The following is a 13852-nucleotide window of genomic DNA, read 5'->3' as shown; positions in this document are numbered from 1 at the left end:
AAAACTGACACCAGCAACAATTTGAAAGGCAGACTAGCTATGGGGAAAGCACTTAGAACCAGAGTGGTCAATGTATATTGGCGGCTCCTTGCTGATGTTTTTAGTGAGGTACTATCAAAGTAGTTGCTGTAAGGTCAAAAAATAAAATGTTTGCAAGTAGATAACACCAATCTCTGAAGTATAATTGCTTCTGCATTCCAGGGAGCAGGAGATGTGACTATTATTCAGTTTTGTTCAATAGTCACCACTGTGGCTGGGCACGGAGGCTCACGCCTGTAATCTCAACACTTTGGGACGCTGAGACGGGTGGATCACCGAAGGTCGGGAGTTTGAGATCAACCTGGCCAACATGGTGAAACCCTGTCTTTACTAAAAAATACAAAAATTAGCCAGGGTAGTGGCGGAAGCCTGTAATCTCAGTTACTCAGGAGGCTGAGGCAAGAAAATTGCTTGAACCGGGAGGCAGGGGTTGCAGTGAGCCGAGATTGCGCCATTGCATTCCAGCCTGAGCAACAGAGCAAGACTCCGTCCCAGACAGACAAACAAACAAAGTCTCCATTGTGTTCTGGGCAGACAATGGGAGTCATTTTGGCAGAAAAGACCAGATGAAGAATATTGCATCACCACTTAAACTCATTGTTGGAGAAGACTTCAAGGTGGCTGCCATTAATTTGAGGGACAGAGGTATGGGCCAAGCACAGTGACTAATAAATAACACATTGCTGGCTTAAAGAACTATAACTAGAGCAGCTCTTTGGCTGTGGCTACTTTCACATGAACTGACTGAAAGCAAATGAAACGGAAATCTCTAGTGTTTTTGATAAAATGATGTCACCAATGCTATGATGACCCTTAAGATGTCAGATGAACTTCCTCCTCCCAAAATTCAGAGAAAATCACCATGAATTCAGTTCAGATGCTGAGACTGATAATGCCACACACACAAGAAATGGGTATAAAAAGGTTTATTACTCACATACTGAGACTTTCCAGGGAGATAGGGCAGGCTCCCAAAAGGGTCGAGAAACGGCTTAATTGGTTTGGCTTTTATCCGTCTTAGAGTGTGAGGCTGGGGTGAAGCTTCCTGCATGTATGCCGGGGCTTGTGTGATTTGAACTTCCTGCTGGGGCCAAAGGAGGAGGCACCCATGCTTCCATCAGCTTGCCCAGATGTGCAGCATAAGGGGAAAGGGAAAGGTGAGGCTTCAAAGATGTCAGCAATCAACATTAAAAACGGCATTGAAGTCTTTATTACAGTCAAAGGAACTAAAACCCTGGCCTATAAAAGCCTATGTTTTTCAGTCTCTAAGGCAATCTAGGTCTAAAAATCTCACCAGCAAGCAGGGGCTGCAAAACCTGTGATGGCCCCCAAAGTTTCAGATGGAGCCACAGAAGCTGATGAGCAAGACTTTCCTAGAGGTCAAACCAGGGACCACAGAAGACAAGGGACAAGGGAGTTTCTCCCAGATAGCAGATTCATGGTTTCACTAAGGAACTCGCTTTCTGCTGGGGCAAGGGATCTCCATCATGCCTGCTCAGCAGATTATCATGGCATGGGCCATTGGCTGCTATCATTTTTGTCTTTAATTCTGGTATTAACTACCCTCTTTTTAGCTTTAGTAATAGAACCCTTTCCCTGGAGTTTTAGTAGGGCACATGACCATCTAGTTAGAGGCACGTCCCAGCCTTTCTTGAAGCTAGGTAGAGCTATGTAGTAAGTATTCATGAAGGGACTGTGGGCAGAAGTGATGGGTGTAATTTTCTAAAAAGGAAATAGCTTGCTCCCAACTTCCTCTTTTTTCACACGCTAGGAAGTCTTGAGCCAGCTTTGACCATGGAAAGAACAATACCCTTGGATATTAAGAGAACTAACAAGGTAGATGAATCCTAGATCCCTTGAATACCTTGTGAAACGAAGCTACTTCTGGACTGCTATGTGAGAAAAAAATAAATTACTACCTTACATGAGCCATCATTATTTTGGGGTCTCTTTGTTACAGCAGTTTAGATCATTTTCTGATTCATACAAAAAGAGGATGAAAACATTAAGAAGGTAAGCTTATTTACCTTTCATGAACCTAAAATGTCCTCTGCTTGTTCCTTTGGGTTTTACCTTTAACAAGTATAAATAAGGTGCTTCAAATTTAATTGGCTGTAAGCAAGTAAGGCCTTAAGACTACGTGTGACCTTATGAATTCAGTGTGCTTCTCCCCTTTTCCAAAAATCAACCTACAGAATACAGTTGCATATACTTTTTTGGCATAAAGGGAAGCGTTTAATGTAAATGTATATCAAACTGAAAAATGAAAACTAAGATTGATATATATCAACTTCCCGTTTTTTCAACACAAATGTATATCCATGCACTATTTTACTCTACTCTGTAATCAATTAATCATAGACAACTGGATAAAGATAAAATGGATAAAGCAGACTTCATCTCCCATAATGTGATGCAGAGATGTGATTTCTTGGACTTCCAGTTTCGTGTTACTCTATGCTTCAGAATAGTTCACTGTGTTGCTAAGACAACAAGTATGCTGCAACCGGAAACCGGGATTGAAGTCAAGGCACTGGAGCCGCCTCAAAAGATGTCATAAATAGCGTGTTCAAGGCCTTTTTCACAGTGAAACTGTAACTTTTGAATTAGAAAAAAAAATTACTAGAGCCAAGCATGGTGGTGCATACCAGTAACCCCAGATACTTGGGAGGCTGAGGCAGGAGGATTGCTTGAGCCCAGGAGCTTGAGGCTGCAGTGCGCTATGATCGCACCTGTGAGTAGCTAATGCACTCCATCCTGGGCAACACAGCAAGACCTCCATCTGTTAAAAAACAAAACACAAAAATAAACAGAAGATTATACTCAATTCAACACCTTTCCACAGACTATGATTTTCAGTTACTCACATTCTAAGATTAAGAAAACACTGGCCTATAATCTCAGCACTTTGGGAGGCCAAGGTGGGCAGATCACAAGGTCAGGAGATCTAGACCATTCTGGCCAACATGGTGAAACCCCATCTTTACTAAAATACAAAAAATTAACCAGGTGTGGTGGTGCATGCCTGTAGTCCCAGTTACTCGGGAGGCTGAGGCAGGGGAATGACTTGAACCTAGGAGGCAGAGATTGCAGTGAGCCAAGATCGCGCCACTGCACTCCAGCCTGGCGACAGAGTGAGACACCATCTCAAAAAAAAAAAAAAAAAAGAAAAAGAAAAAAAGAAAACATTGGTATGTGGACTAAAAGTCAGGAAACCATCATTCCATATATATATTTTACAGCCCCATGGAAATAACTGAGGGGAACTTGTCTACATTCCAGTTTACCTTTATTCTAATAGAAGCATGTCTGAAAAGTATCACAAGAAAACAAAACGAAATTATGTTGTCAGTTGTTCCTCCACTAATGATGTACATCTCACCTAAACAAAGGTTTGATTCTGTGTAGTAAGTAGGTTTGATGTTCACTGAGACCTGCGATTTGATACTTGGAATTTGAGTTTATAAACAGATACAAAGAAATATGGTCTTCTCAATAAACTTTTGATAAAGGCACAGAAAGCTCATCAGTAGCAATGATGTGAGCTGGGTTGCATCTCCAGGTTTGTCCAAGCAAACTGAACAATGGCAGCAATCCTCCTGTTTTAATATTCATAACATCAAGGCAAGGACAAAGAAAAAAAAACCAAAATGCTTGAACTGATTTTGATGTTTGTTTCTGACCTACAAAAAAAAAAAAAAGAAAACAGCATTTCACTAAGCTGAAGAGTGTCCTTCACATCGTGTATATTGTATTGCACATAAATTTTAAAAAATCCATCAAAAACAACAAGAACAGATGAATAAAGAAGCCCAGTGCTTTTTGAGATAGAAACCTTCTTCAGAATCACCTCCCTCTCTTAAGAAGTAATCTGGTGAAAAATAATGGTTAGGCAAAGGCAGGTGTTGGAGGATGTTTTCCCAATCTTTTAGAATGTCTTGCTTAAGAGACACAGAGGTGACTGGAGACTGAGTTACCAGTGTACTATTCGTTTTCCAAGCAGACGTCAAAAGATACTCTTTAATAGTGGAAACTGAGGGTTACACAGTAAGGTTCAGACTTCAGCAGGAATCCTTGTTGTCAAGTAAAAGTTTAACCTAGCAGAAGCAAATGAAACCCAGATGTCCTCACCTTTTCTTTTTTTTAAACCCTGGTGTTCTAAGCATAAAAAAGGAAATAGAAAATAACACAGATCACTCTATTTTAATATTTTTAAGTAGCATAAATCATAATGGTTTGTATACTACACTGTACAAATAATATACTGTTACTTTTGAAAGAAAATGAACTTCTTATAGGGTTTTCTGAAATAGTTACTCCATACAGCTAAGAGCTTGACCCTTTAGCCACTGCTACAGCAGACGGAATACAAGCTTTGAGGTTCCAAGTCTTCCAGTTGTGCCTGTTTCTGTTGCCACTGAGGGATGAGCCTCTCAGAGCCCTGTCGTGGCCCTGTCCATCTCCTGCGCCAGGAAACACGGGTTCCGCAGGTGGACGCGTGCCGATGAGTACAGCTTCTGTGCTTTGCTTTCCACAAGCCTCCTCCCCCTTTAAGAGAACTTGCGCTTCTTCATGGCTTCCGCCTTGACCGCCAAGCTCTTGGCACAGATGGTCAGGACCACAATGAGAACGCCCACCACAAATGTCACCAGGGGCCAGAGGAAGCAATGCAGGAGGACAATCTCATCATGAGTGCGATGCAGAAGCACGTCGTCTGGTCTGCAAGACAACGGAGAATAAGAAAAAAAGGGCAATCAAATGCCTTGGCACTGGAAAACTCTTTACAACCTAAAGCCAAATTTGCTTTCCAGCCCATAGGGAATAACCATTACTGAAAGTAAAGGCTGCCCTCTGACTATAAACACTGTATTTTTGTGCTTCAAACCCATTACAGAAAGTTTTGAGCTCTTGAGTCACGTAATTGGTGCAAATTTATGCATTAATTATAATTTACGTTACAAAATGTCAAAAGTGTATTTCTTATGCTATGATTTTCCTTCATTCTAAGTTACTTAATGTATTCCACTTTCTCATTCATCCTCTAATGTCCACTGGTCAAGGGGTTTGAATCAGTCAAAAAATTACTGACGGGTGAGCATTCTCCAATAAATCATAACTAGACCTTAGCTCACAGGTGTGGCCCCAGTGATCTTAATTCAGAAAGAAAAAAAAAAGGTCAGTTAAAGCCACTGCTTGAATTCAGTCAGAAAGACAGCTGGTGTCACTGTCAGGGCAACTCGGCTTCACTATGTAAACTAGAGGTTTTTATTAATAAGCAGACAATGGCTGAATGAATGCCTTTTCCCATGCTTCTGGGTGAAATTAGCCATCATTTTAAAACACTGACCACTTTCTTGATAAATCTCACGAAGTCCTAGCAATAGATTTCTGTCTTGTCAATGTGAGGCTCTATTTTCCAATTCCTGCATTGGTCCCATTCACAGAAAGTGAAGATGAGATTTGCTCCACAAGCCATGATCTCTAATCTTTGGCCATTAGAAAGAGATCCTGGAAGAAATTTTATTTTATTTTTTTGAGATGGAGTCTCGTTCTCTCACCCAGGCTGGAGTACAGTGGCGCCATCTCAGCTAACTGCAATCTCTGCCTCAGCCTCCTGAGTAGCTGGGACTGCCGGCACCCACCACCATGCCTGGCTAATTTTTTTGCATTTTTAGTAGAGACGGGGTTTCACCGTGTTAGCCAGAATGGTCTGGATATCCTGACCTCATGATTCGCCAGCCTTGGCCTCCCAAAGCACTGGGATTACAGGCGTGAGCCACCGCACCCGGCAGGAATTGAACTTTTTAATACAAGAGGTTTACATTTTGTAAGATATTTCCATTTCATCCACAAGGTTTGCCGTGTTACACTAGAGTAGCTATGTTTCCTCCAGAAAAAAATGAAAATAATGCAGAATAATGAGTCCAACTGCCCTTAAGAACATCAAAGCCTTCAGAGCACAAGAATAGTGCATCTAACACAGAAATACATTCCTGAAAATCACGCATTAGTCACAGCTCTCATAATTCAGAACCCATTTTCCCTGAAGATTGACAAAGGGCGTTGAATATTTCTTTTTACTTATAGTGGAGCTATCATGTGCCATTAACATAAATAGTTTTACAGACTGGCTTTGAAATTACAAAATCCTTGCATTTTTTCCTTTGATGCACAGTGTAATTTCAAATTTTGTACATAATACAAGATTTCTATTGATGTTTTATTTCATAGTATTTCAATGAAAATTTATATTAAGTAAATGCAGAGTCATTTTAACAATTAGGCAACAATCATCCCAGCTTTCAGAAACTGTGCCTTTTTTTGGAATTCCTATAGCATTAAATTATCTCCAAGACTTGTGCTACCATTAGTATATGTGTATATATTGATGTATATATTCTTTTCTTCTGTAAGGCCCATTAGGCCTATGACATTGTCATTGCTGCTATTCTACAAATAGATGTTGCTTGCAGCCTTATTATCCATGCAAATTTTCAAGAAACTTCATGACTGAAGTCTAAAAAAGTCAAGGCTGAGGTCTAAAAAGAGTCAGGATACAGGATAGCCAGAATCATATTTGAGAGTCTGAAATCCCCATCCCAGCACTGCCATGATTCTTTTCCCAGGTACAGTGCTCATAGCTGTCAGAAACCTCTCCCTAAGTGTGTGAGGGAAGGTAAAAGCTGTCTCTCAGGATGCTCTTTCCTTCTTTCTGTGAAGTACTGTTATGCTCCCCCATAATCCACTGATACAAAAATGAGTCTTAAATTCTTCATCAAAATGGCTAAGGGTGCACAAGAATGTGAATTTTACTTAGTATCACTGAAGTGTACATTTTAAAATGGTTAAGATGGCTGGGCACAGTGGCTCATGCCTGTAATCACAGCACTTTGGGAGACAGAGGCGGGCAGATTGCTTGAGACCAGGAGTTCAAGACCAACCTGGGCAACATAGCGAAATCCTGTCTCTACAAAAAACTACATGCCTGTAGACCTAGGTACTTGGGAGGCTGAAGTGGGAGGATCTCTTGAGCCCAGGAGGTCGAGGCTGCAGTGAGCCATGATCAAGCCACTGCACTCCAGCTTGGGTGACAGAGTGAGACCCTGCCTCCAAAAGAAAAAAAAAATGGTTATGGTGTTGAAAAAAAGAACTTGGATTTTTAAAAACATTATTTTAATAAATGTGCATGTAATTTCCATAAGTAATATGTTTTTGCAACTAATTTTCTAGTAAAATGCTTCAGCGTGGATCCTCGTTTGTATTCATACTCCAGTCATTCTTAACTGATGTTGAATGCTTTCACAATATTGTGCAATTGAGCCAGAAAAATAGCCCAGATGACAGTGGTGGGAATCATACATATTTTCTGAAACACAGTTTGAAGAACATGTACCAAAAAAGAATGTGAGTAAAAAGAAGAGGAGGAGAGAAAAATAATAACTGAAAAATGCTGGACCCAGATATTTGTTTTATTCAGAAACTTCTTGGCATTCTACCTCCTACCAGAGTGCTTGGAGTAAAACCTTAATATCTTAAATGACAAAACGACATCAGTCCCTCTGAGTTAGCCATACTGAATTTGTAATCCCTTCAAAAGTGTTCTTTGAGCTGGAAATGTTAAATATAAATGTAGACATTTCTTTAAAAATAATTCATGTCCGTTTCTACTTCCTACAGCTCTAAGGTGCCCCATAATCTCCTTCAACAGGAAAAACATTTAACTGCACAGTAATGCTCACGCTCATCATTCAGTTTTTTGATTTAGTGAGATTATCTCTAAATTGCTTCTTGTGTCCTAATTAAAGTCTAGCTCATTCAAACGGGGCTTGAAGGCACTCCCCTGTCTCAGTTTCCTCCAATTTTATCAGGCAGGCAGTTTTCAGATTGTTTAGCCAAAAACTATTTGCAAAGGGGTTTGGGCTTAGAATTCAATTTGCCATAATTATATGGTAGGGAATGAACTGTAATTTCTTTATAAATAATCACTGTTTGCCACATGTGGCAAACTGGATAAATAGCATCATGAGATCTGACGTCATAAAACCAGGATGGTGACAAGAATATGTAGACAATAAGCAAAAAAGGGGTAATTACTCTATATCTAGGGACTTCAAAAAAGTAAGCAAGAGATTTCTCTTGGAGTATGAAGGAACACTAAGGAAAAGCACTTTTAAGCCCTGGGTCAGGGCTACAAAAGAAGAGGAAATACTGTGGGCGCCCACACAAAAACTTCCCTAAGCATTGGCACTACCCTGAGTCAGGGTTTGAAAATATGTGGTGATAATAATGACAGTCAGCATTTATTACGTGCTTTCTACCCTCCAGGTGCTGTGGTAGGACATTCAGACACATTTGATCCTTCAAATGACCCTTTGCTCAAGTAATTTTTAATTTTCATTTTATAATGGAAGAAACTGAGGTAAAGAAAGATTGGTTTCCCCAGGATTACACAATTTAAAATAACGACACGATTTGAAACCCTGTCTGTAAGATTTTTAAAATTGTACTATTTATTTACCCTTAAGCCAGCTTTTCTCAAATTTGAATCACTTAACAGTGCTTGTTGAAGTGCAGTTTCCTGGTTTTCAACCCTTGATTTACTATAATTAGCATGTGAGTTTGTGGGATCCAGAAATCTGCATTTTGGAGAAGCTCTGGGATGATTCTTATGTGCACTTCAGTTTAATAAGCATTGTGTAAAGTTCTAACAGATAAAAAAATGAAATATGAAACGCAATGCTACTTAGTTATTTCTCAAACTGCCTAATTGATACTTATGTTCAAGTCATTTTCTTTTTTTCTTTTTGAGACGGAGTCTTGCTCTGTCACCCAGGCTGGAGTGCAGTGGCGCGATCTCCGCTCACTGCAAGCTCCACCTCCCGGGTTCATGCCATTCTCCTGCCTCAGCCTCCCAAGTAGCTGTGAATACATGCGCCCACCACTACGCCTGGCTAATTTTTTGTATATTTAGTAGAGACGGGATTTCACCGTGTTAGCCAGGATGGTCTCGATCTCCTGACCTCGTGATCCGCCCGTCTCTGCCTCCCAAAGTGCTAGGATTGCAGGTGTGACCCACTGCACCCAGCCTTTGCAGTATTCTTTTTGTTTTCTGAGACGGAGTCTTGCTCTGTCACCCAGGCTGGACTGCAGGGGTGCGATCTCGGCTCACCTTTGCAGTATTCTTTATGTTGAACTGCTCTGTTGTGGGGATCCACTCAGAACTCCAGCGTTGGTTACAAGATTATTTTAAGCTGAAGACATTTTAGATTCAACAAGTGCTAAACAAAGCTTTCTTGGATCTTCCCTTATCTGACTAAAAGCAGCAGCTTCTGAGATTTGAGGCTACTGTAAATCCCTTCTCCAGGGGAATTTTGTGGCCCTGAGGAAGACAGAAAGACCACTAATACTCAGGAAGAAAAACATTATCACTAACTTGTCCTCCTAAAAACCCATTTGTCCTTCCCATAGGAAACTTTTCTTCCTCTCCCTTTTCCCTTCTAAGTTAGGTAGACAAGCCCTGAGTCTAAACACTTCTTATGTACTACTGTGAAGCCCTGTGCTCATAAAAATATTAACAGTGATAAAATGTGTATGCTTTTTCTCTGGTTATCTTTTGTCAGTTTAATTCACAGGCCCCAGCCACTAAACCTGAAAAGGTAAAGGAAAAGGTTTTTGTTTGTTTGTTTTTGTCCCCTATAGTACCATGAGCCAATTTTTGCCCACTGGGGTCTAGCAATAATACTGTGATAAGGGCTTTTAAAAGCTTGGGAAGTGGCCATGCACAGTGGTTCATGCCTGTAATCCCAGCACTTTGGGAGGCCAAGGAGGGAGGACTGTTTGAGCCCAGATCAAGAACAGCCTGGGCAACATAGGGAGACCCTGTCTCTACAAAATATAAAAAAAATTAGATGGCCGTGGTGGCATATGCCTGTACTCTCGGCTATTTGGGGGCTGAGGGGGAAGTATCGCTTGAGCCTAGGAGGTTGAGGCTGCAGTGGGCCTGCAGTGAGCCAAGACTGCGCCACGGCACTCCAGCCTGGGTGACAGACTGAGACCTTCTCTAAAAAAAAACCAAACAAAAAAAGGCTAGGGAGGTATTAACCATATCAAGATTATGGTTAGCTCCACGGATGCTTCCTATCTATGAATGAAAGGCTGACTATGGACGTATGAATGTTATAAACAGCCTTACATTTTCCTTAGCTGTTTTCTCAAAGTAGGTTAATTTTATGTAGTAATGTTTAATTGTACAGGAGTTGCTGCTCATCAAGCTTGCCTATTCTTCATGGAGAAAATTAAATCAAGCCCCAAATTTGCAGTTTTTGGAGAGAAACATTTGCATTCAGTTTTGGCAGGATATCCAGAAAACTGGCAGGTACATTATTTTGGAGCAATAAAGTGTTATATATGCATCTCAGGTACAGCAAGGAAAAAAAGAATTCAGTAACACCAGACCCATGATTAGGACTACAAATAGAAGGTATACTCCAGACTTATCCTATAAACTATCATTTAACAGCATTAAATTCTTCTGGTAGCTGGGTTTGGCAAAATTTTCCTACTGATTAAGATGACTGTCCCTTCAGATGCAGCCCAGTCAAGTAACTGTCCCAACCAAGTCTCCCAAAGTAGAGGCCTGGGGAAACCGTCGCCGCTCTGTGCTCCCAGAGTAATCGACTTTTTAAAAGGTTTTACTCACACTGTGTGGTAATTATTTTTTATCCATCTGTCGGTTTTTCCAATGTGATTCTTAAAACCCTGAGATCAGGGGCCTATTAAGGATAACCCCTGTCGGAGATGCTTCCTGAGTTCACAGAAATAAAGAGGGGTAATCGTCAAGACTTGCAAACCAGAAGGATGCTTAGGACTTTCTGTCTTTTTTAAAAAAGCAAGTCAGTGAATGAATTTTATTCTAAAGTCAGCTTGGCATAAAAAGGCTTTATTAAAATCCTTTGTTGTTCTTCCATTGAAAATACAATGGAAAGAGAATTTTCAACCTAGTTAGATATTCTCTAAGATCAGATCTAAGAAACTGCATTAAATTTACATTAAATCCTTTTCCTCTTCCATCGACCTCCTTGAGCTGCTCAGGAACCTGGATCAGTTACAGGTTATCTCCACACCAGAGAGTAGGACTTTTAATTCACTGATTTCATCAGAAGTGCAGGATTTCTGATGTTCCTTGTTCCAGAATTCCTGTGAGGTTTTCTTTAAGAATTACTGTTCTTCAGAGTAATTTGGTTTGTGGTTTCTCTGACTTACCAAGTTAGTCATTTCATAGAGGACTGTAAGTGTTTTCTGCCCAAACATTTAAACTTAAGGTTTAAGCATAAATAAACTGGAGACAAGAAGACATCTACATTCTTCTATTTGAGAGATTATTCTTATTATAGTTCTCACCTTGTTAACCTACTTTGTAGTTCCAAATTTGATGTGAAAGTTCAACATTTTAAATTCGCACAGGAAAGATGAATTACGGATTCAATAAACTGTGTTGTGACAACACAGGCCATTTGGAGAAAAAAACAGCGGCTCCCCGTTTTATTCTCCCCACACATACAAAAAATCCAGATGGATCAGAATCTTAACTGTATAAACACAAACCATGAATGCTCTAGAAGAATACCTTCACTCAAAAAACAAAAACAAAACAGAAAAAACCTTGGAGTTTCCTCATTTGTAAAATGGGAAACAAAACCCTCATTAAGATCAAACGAGGGTATGTATGGGAAAAGTGTTTTTTTTTTTTTTTTTTTTTTTTTTTTGAGACAAGGTCTCAGTCTGTCGCCCAGGCTGGAGTGCTTAACCTCCTGGGCTCAAGCGATCCTCTCACCTCAGCCTCCCTAGTAGCCGGGACTACAGGTGCACACCATCACGCTCAGCTAATTTTTACAATTTTTTGTAGAGACGGGATCTCATTATGTTGCCCAGGCCAGTCTCGAACTCCTGAACTCAAGCGATCCTCCAACTTTGGGGTCCCAAAGTGCTGGGACTACAGGTATGAGCCACCACACCCAGCTGGGAAGCAGTTTTCTATAAAACCCTACACAGCATAGATGACCTCAAATCTAGTCCAATTTTTCCAACCTTGAAGAAATGAATTTGACAACCCAAAGAATATAAAGAATATGATACAGAACTGGAACCTTTTAAATTTTTTTTTTTTTTTTTGAGACAGAGTCTCGCTATGTCACCCAGGCTGGAGTGCAGTGGCGCGATCTTGGCTCACTGCAACCTCTGCCTCTCGGGTTCATGCCGTTCTCCTGCCTCAGCCTCCCAAATAGTTGGGACTACAGGCGCCCGCCACCACGCCTGGCTAATTTTTTGTATTTTTAGTAGAGACGGGTTTTCACCGTGTTAGCCAGGATGGTCTTGATCTCCTGACCTCGTGATCCGCCCGCCTCAGCCTCCCAGAGTGCTGGGATTACAGGTGTGAGCCACTGCGCCTGGCAGTTTGTGGTATTTTCAAAGCTCAAAGTTGAAGACAAACTCATATTCATTGTAGAAGTCAATTACACTTAGAACTATCTGCAAATTACTGCCTGTATCTATTTCCTATTGCTGCTCTAGTAGCTTAAAGCAGCAGATTTAGTTTCTTAAAGTTCTGGAGGTCAGAGGTTTGAAATCTGTTTCACTGGACTAAAATGAAGGTGTTAGCAGGGCTGTGTTCCTTCTGGAGGTTCTAGGAGAAAATCTGTTTCCTTGTCTTTCCCAGCATCCTTTCCTGCATTCTTTGGCTCACAGCCCCTTCCCTGGCATCACTCTAATCTCTTGTTTCCCTGATCACATCCCCTACTACTCTCTCTGATCTCATCTTCCCCTTATAAGTATCCTGTGATTGCATTTGGGGCACACTCAGGCAATCCACTATAATTTCCCCATCTCAAAATCCTTTATCACATCTGCAAAGTCCCTTTTATCATACAAGGTAACAAGGTAGTAAAGTAAAATAACATAAATCCATGGGGATTAAGGTGTGGACGTCTTTGGGGGCCACCATTCAGACAGCCACACTACCATAAACTACTCTCCTATGCTGTAATCAGTTCCTTACTAGCACAAGTTTCCTATCCCTTTTCCCAGTTAGTCATTCAGGATTAAATCATCAACAGAAGTATTTAAAAATAACCTAGGGAATAAACTGTTTTCTATTAATTCTATTTTAGAACTCAGATCTACAATCTGAGTTGTCAGATTTACTTTTTTCATTTTTTCAATGTTTCTCTTATGACGGGCATTTACATACAAGATACCTGCCCAAAGATTAGCACACGTTATGAAATACTTCTCTTTCTTTCATCCTTTTCCTACATCGTGCCTTTGCCTAGCTAGATCTCCACTACTTCCACCACTATCTGCTGTTCCTAACCACAGCATTAATAACACTTTGCAATTTTAATATCCATCCTCCCTAAGGAAGTCCTCCTTACTTTTTATAGAATTTCCTTTTTGTCTTTGTAATACATCTTTGATATTTCCTTTTCAACTTTATTCTTCATTAGATGTGCCCAAAGATTCCTGATTCTTCTTTATTCAGCTCTTTTATGATACAAAGTCACTAGCAATTCTAAACTGCATATCCATTTTAGCCCCAATCCTACGCCACACCATGTTTGACTTTCCTAAAGTTTTTGTTCATTAACTACCCTTTGAATCTTGTTTTTAAATTCTGAATTTTAAAATTGAGGTAGAATTTCCACACAGAGAAATTGAGAGGTAACAAGTGCCTGGTTTAATCAGTTTTTCATGTTGTTTTGATACTGCTGATTTCTGATCCTTTCACTTCTATTTTATAAAAACATTTATCCAACCC

The 13852-nt window shown here is 40.3% G+C and overlaps 1 protein-coding gene across 1 annotated transcript in view; it reads right to left on the bottom strand.

Annotated features, from left to right (window-relative positions):
• Positions 1-950: 950 nt before the first annotated feature.
• The window catches only part of KCNMB4 (potassium channel subfamily M regulatory beta subunit 4), a 65787-nt gene continuing 52885 nt past the window's right edge, over positions 951-13852 (bottom strand). The window contains exon 3 of the mRNA XM_011976636.1: positions 951-4758. Within this exon, the coding sequence (XP_011832026.1) occupies positions 4590-4758 (169 nt within the window). The 3' untranslated portion in view covers positions 951-4589. The remainder of the gene's footprint in view (positions 4759-13852) is intronic.

Source organism: Mandrillus leucophaeus, unplaced genomic scaffold (genome assembly GCF_000951045.1).
Source record: "Mandrillus leucophaeus isolate KB7577 unplaced genomic scaffold, Mleu.le_1.0 Scaffold169, whole genome shotgun sequence".
Lineage (NCBI taxonomy): Eukaryota > Metazoa > Chordata > Mammalia > Primates > Cercopithecidae > Mandrillus > Mandrillus leucophaeus.
Note: the sequence above shows the minus strand (reverse complement) of the source record. Positions and strands in the feature narration are given on the sequence as shown.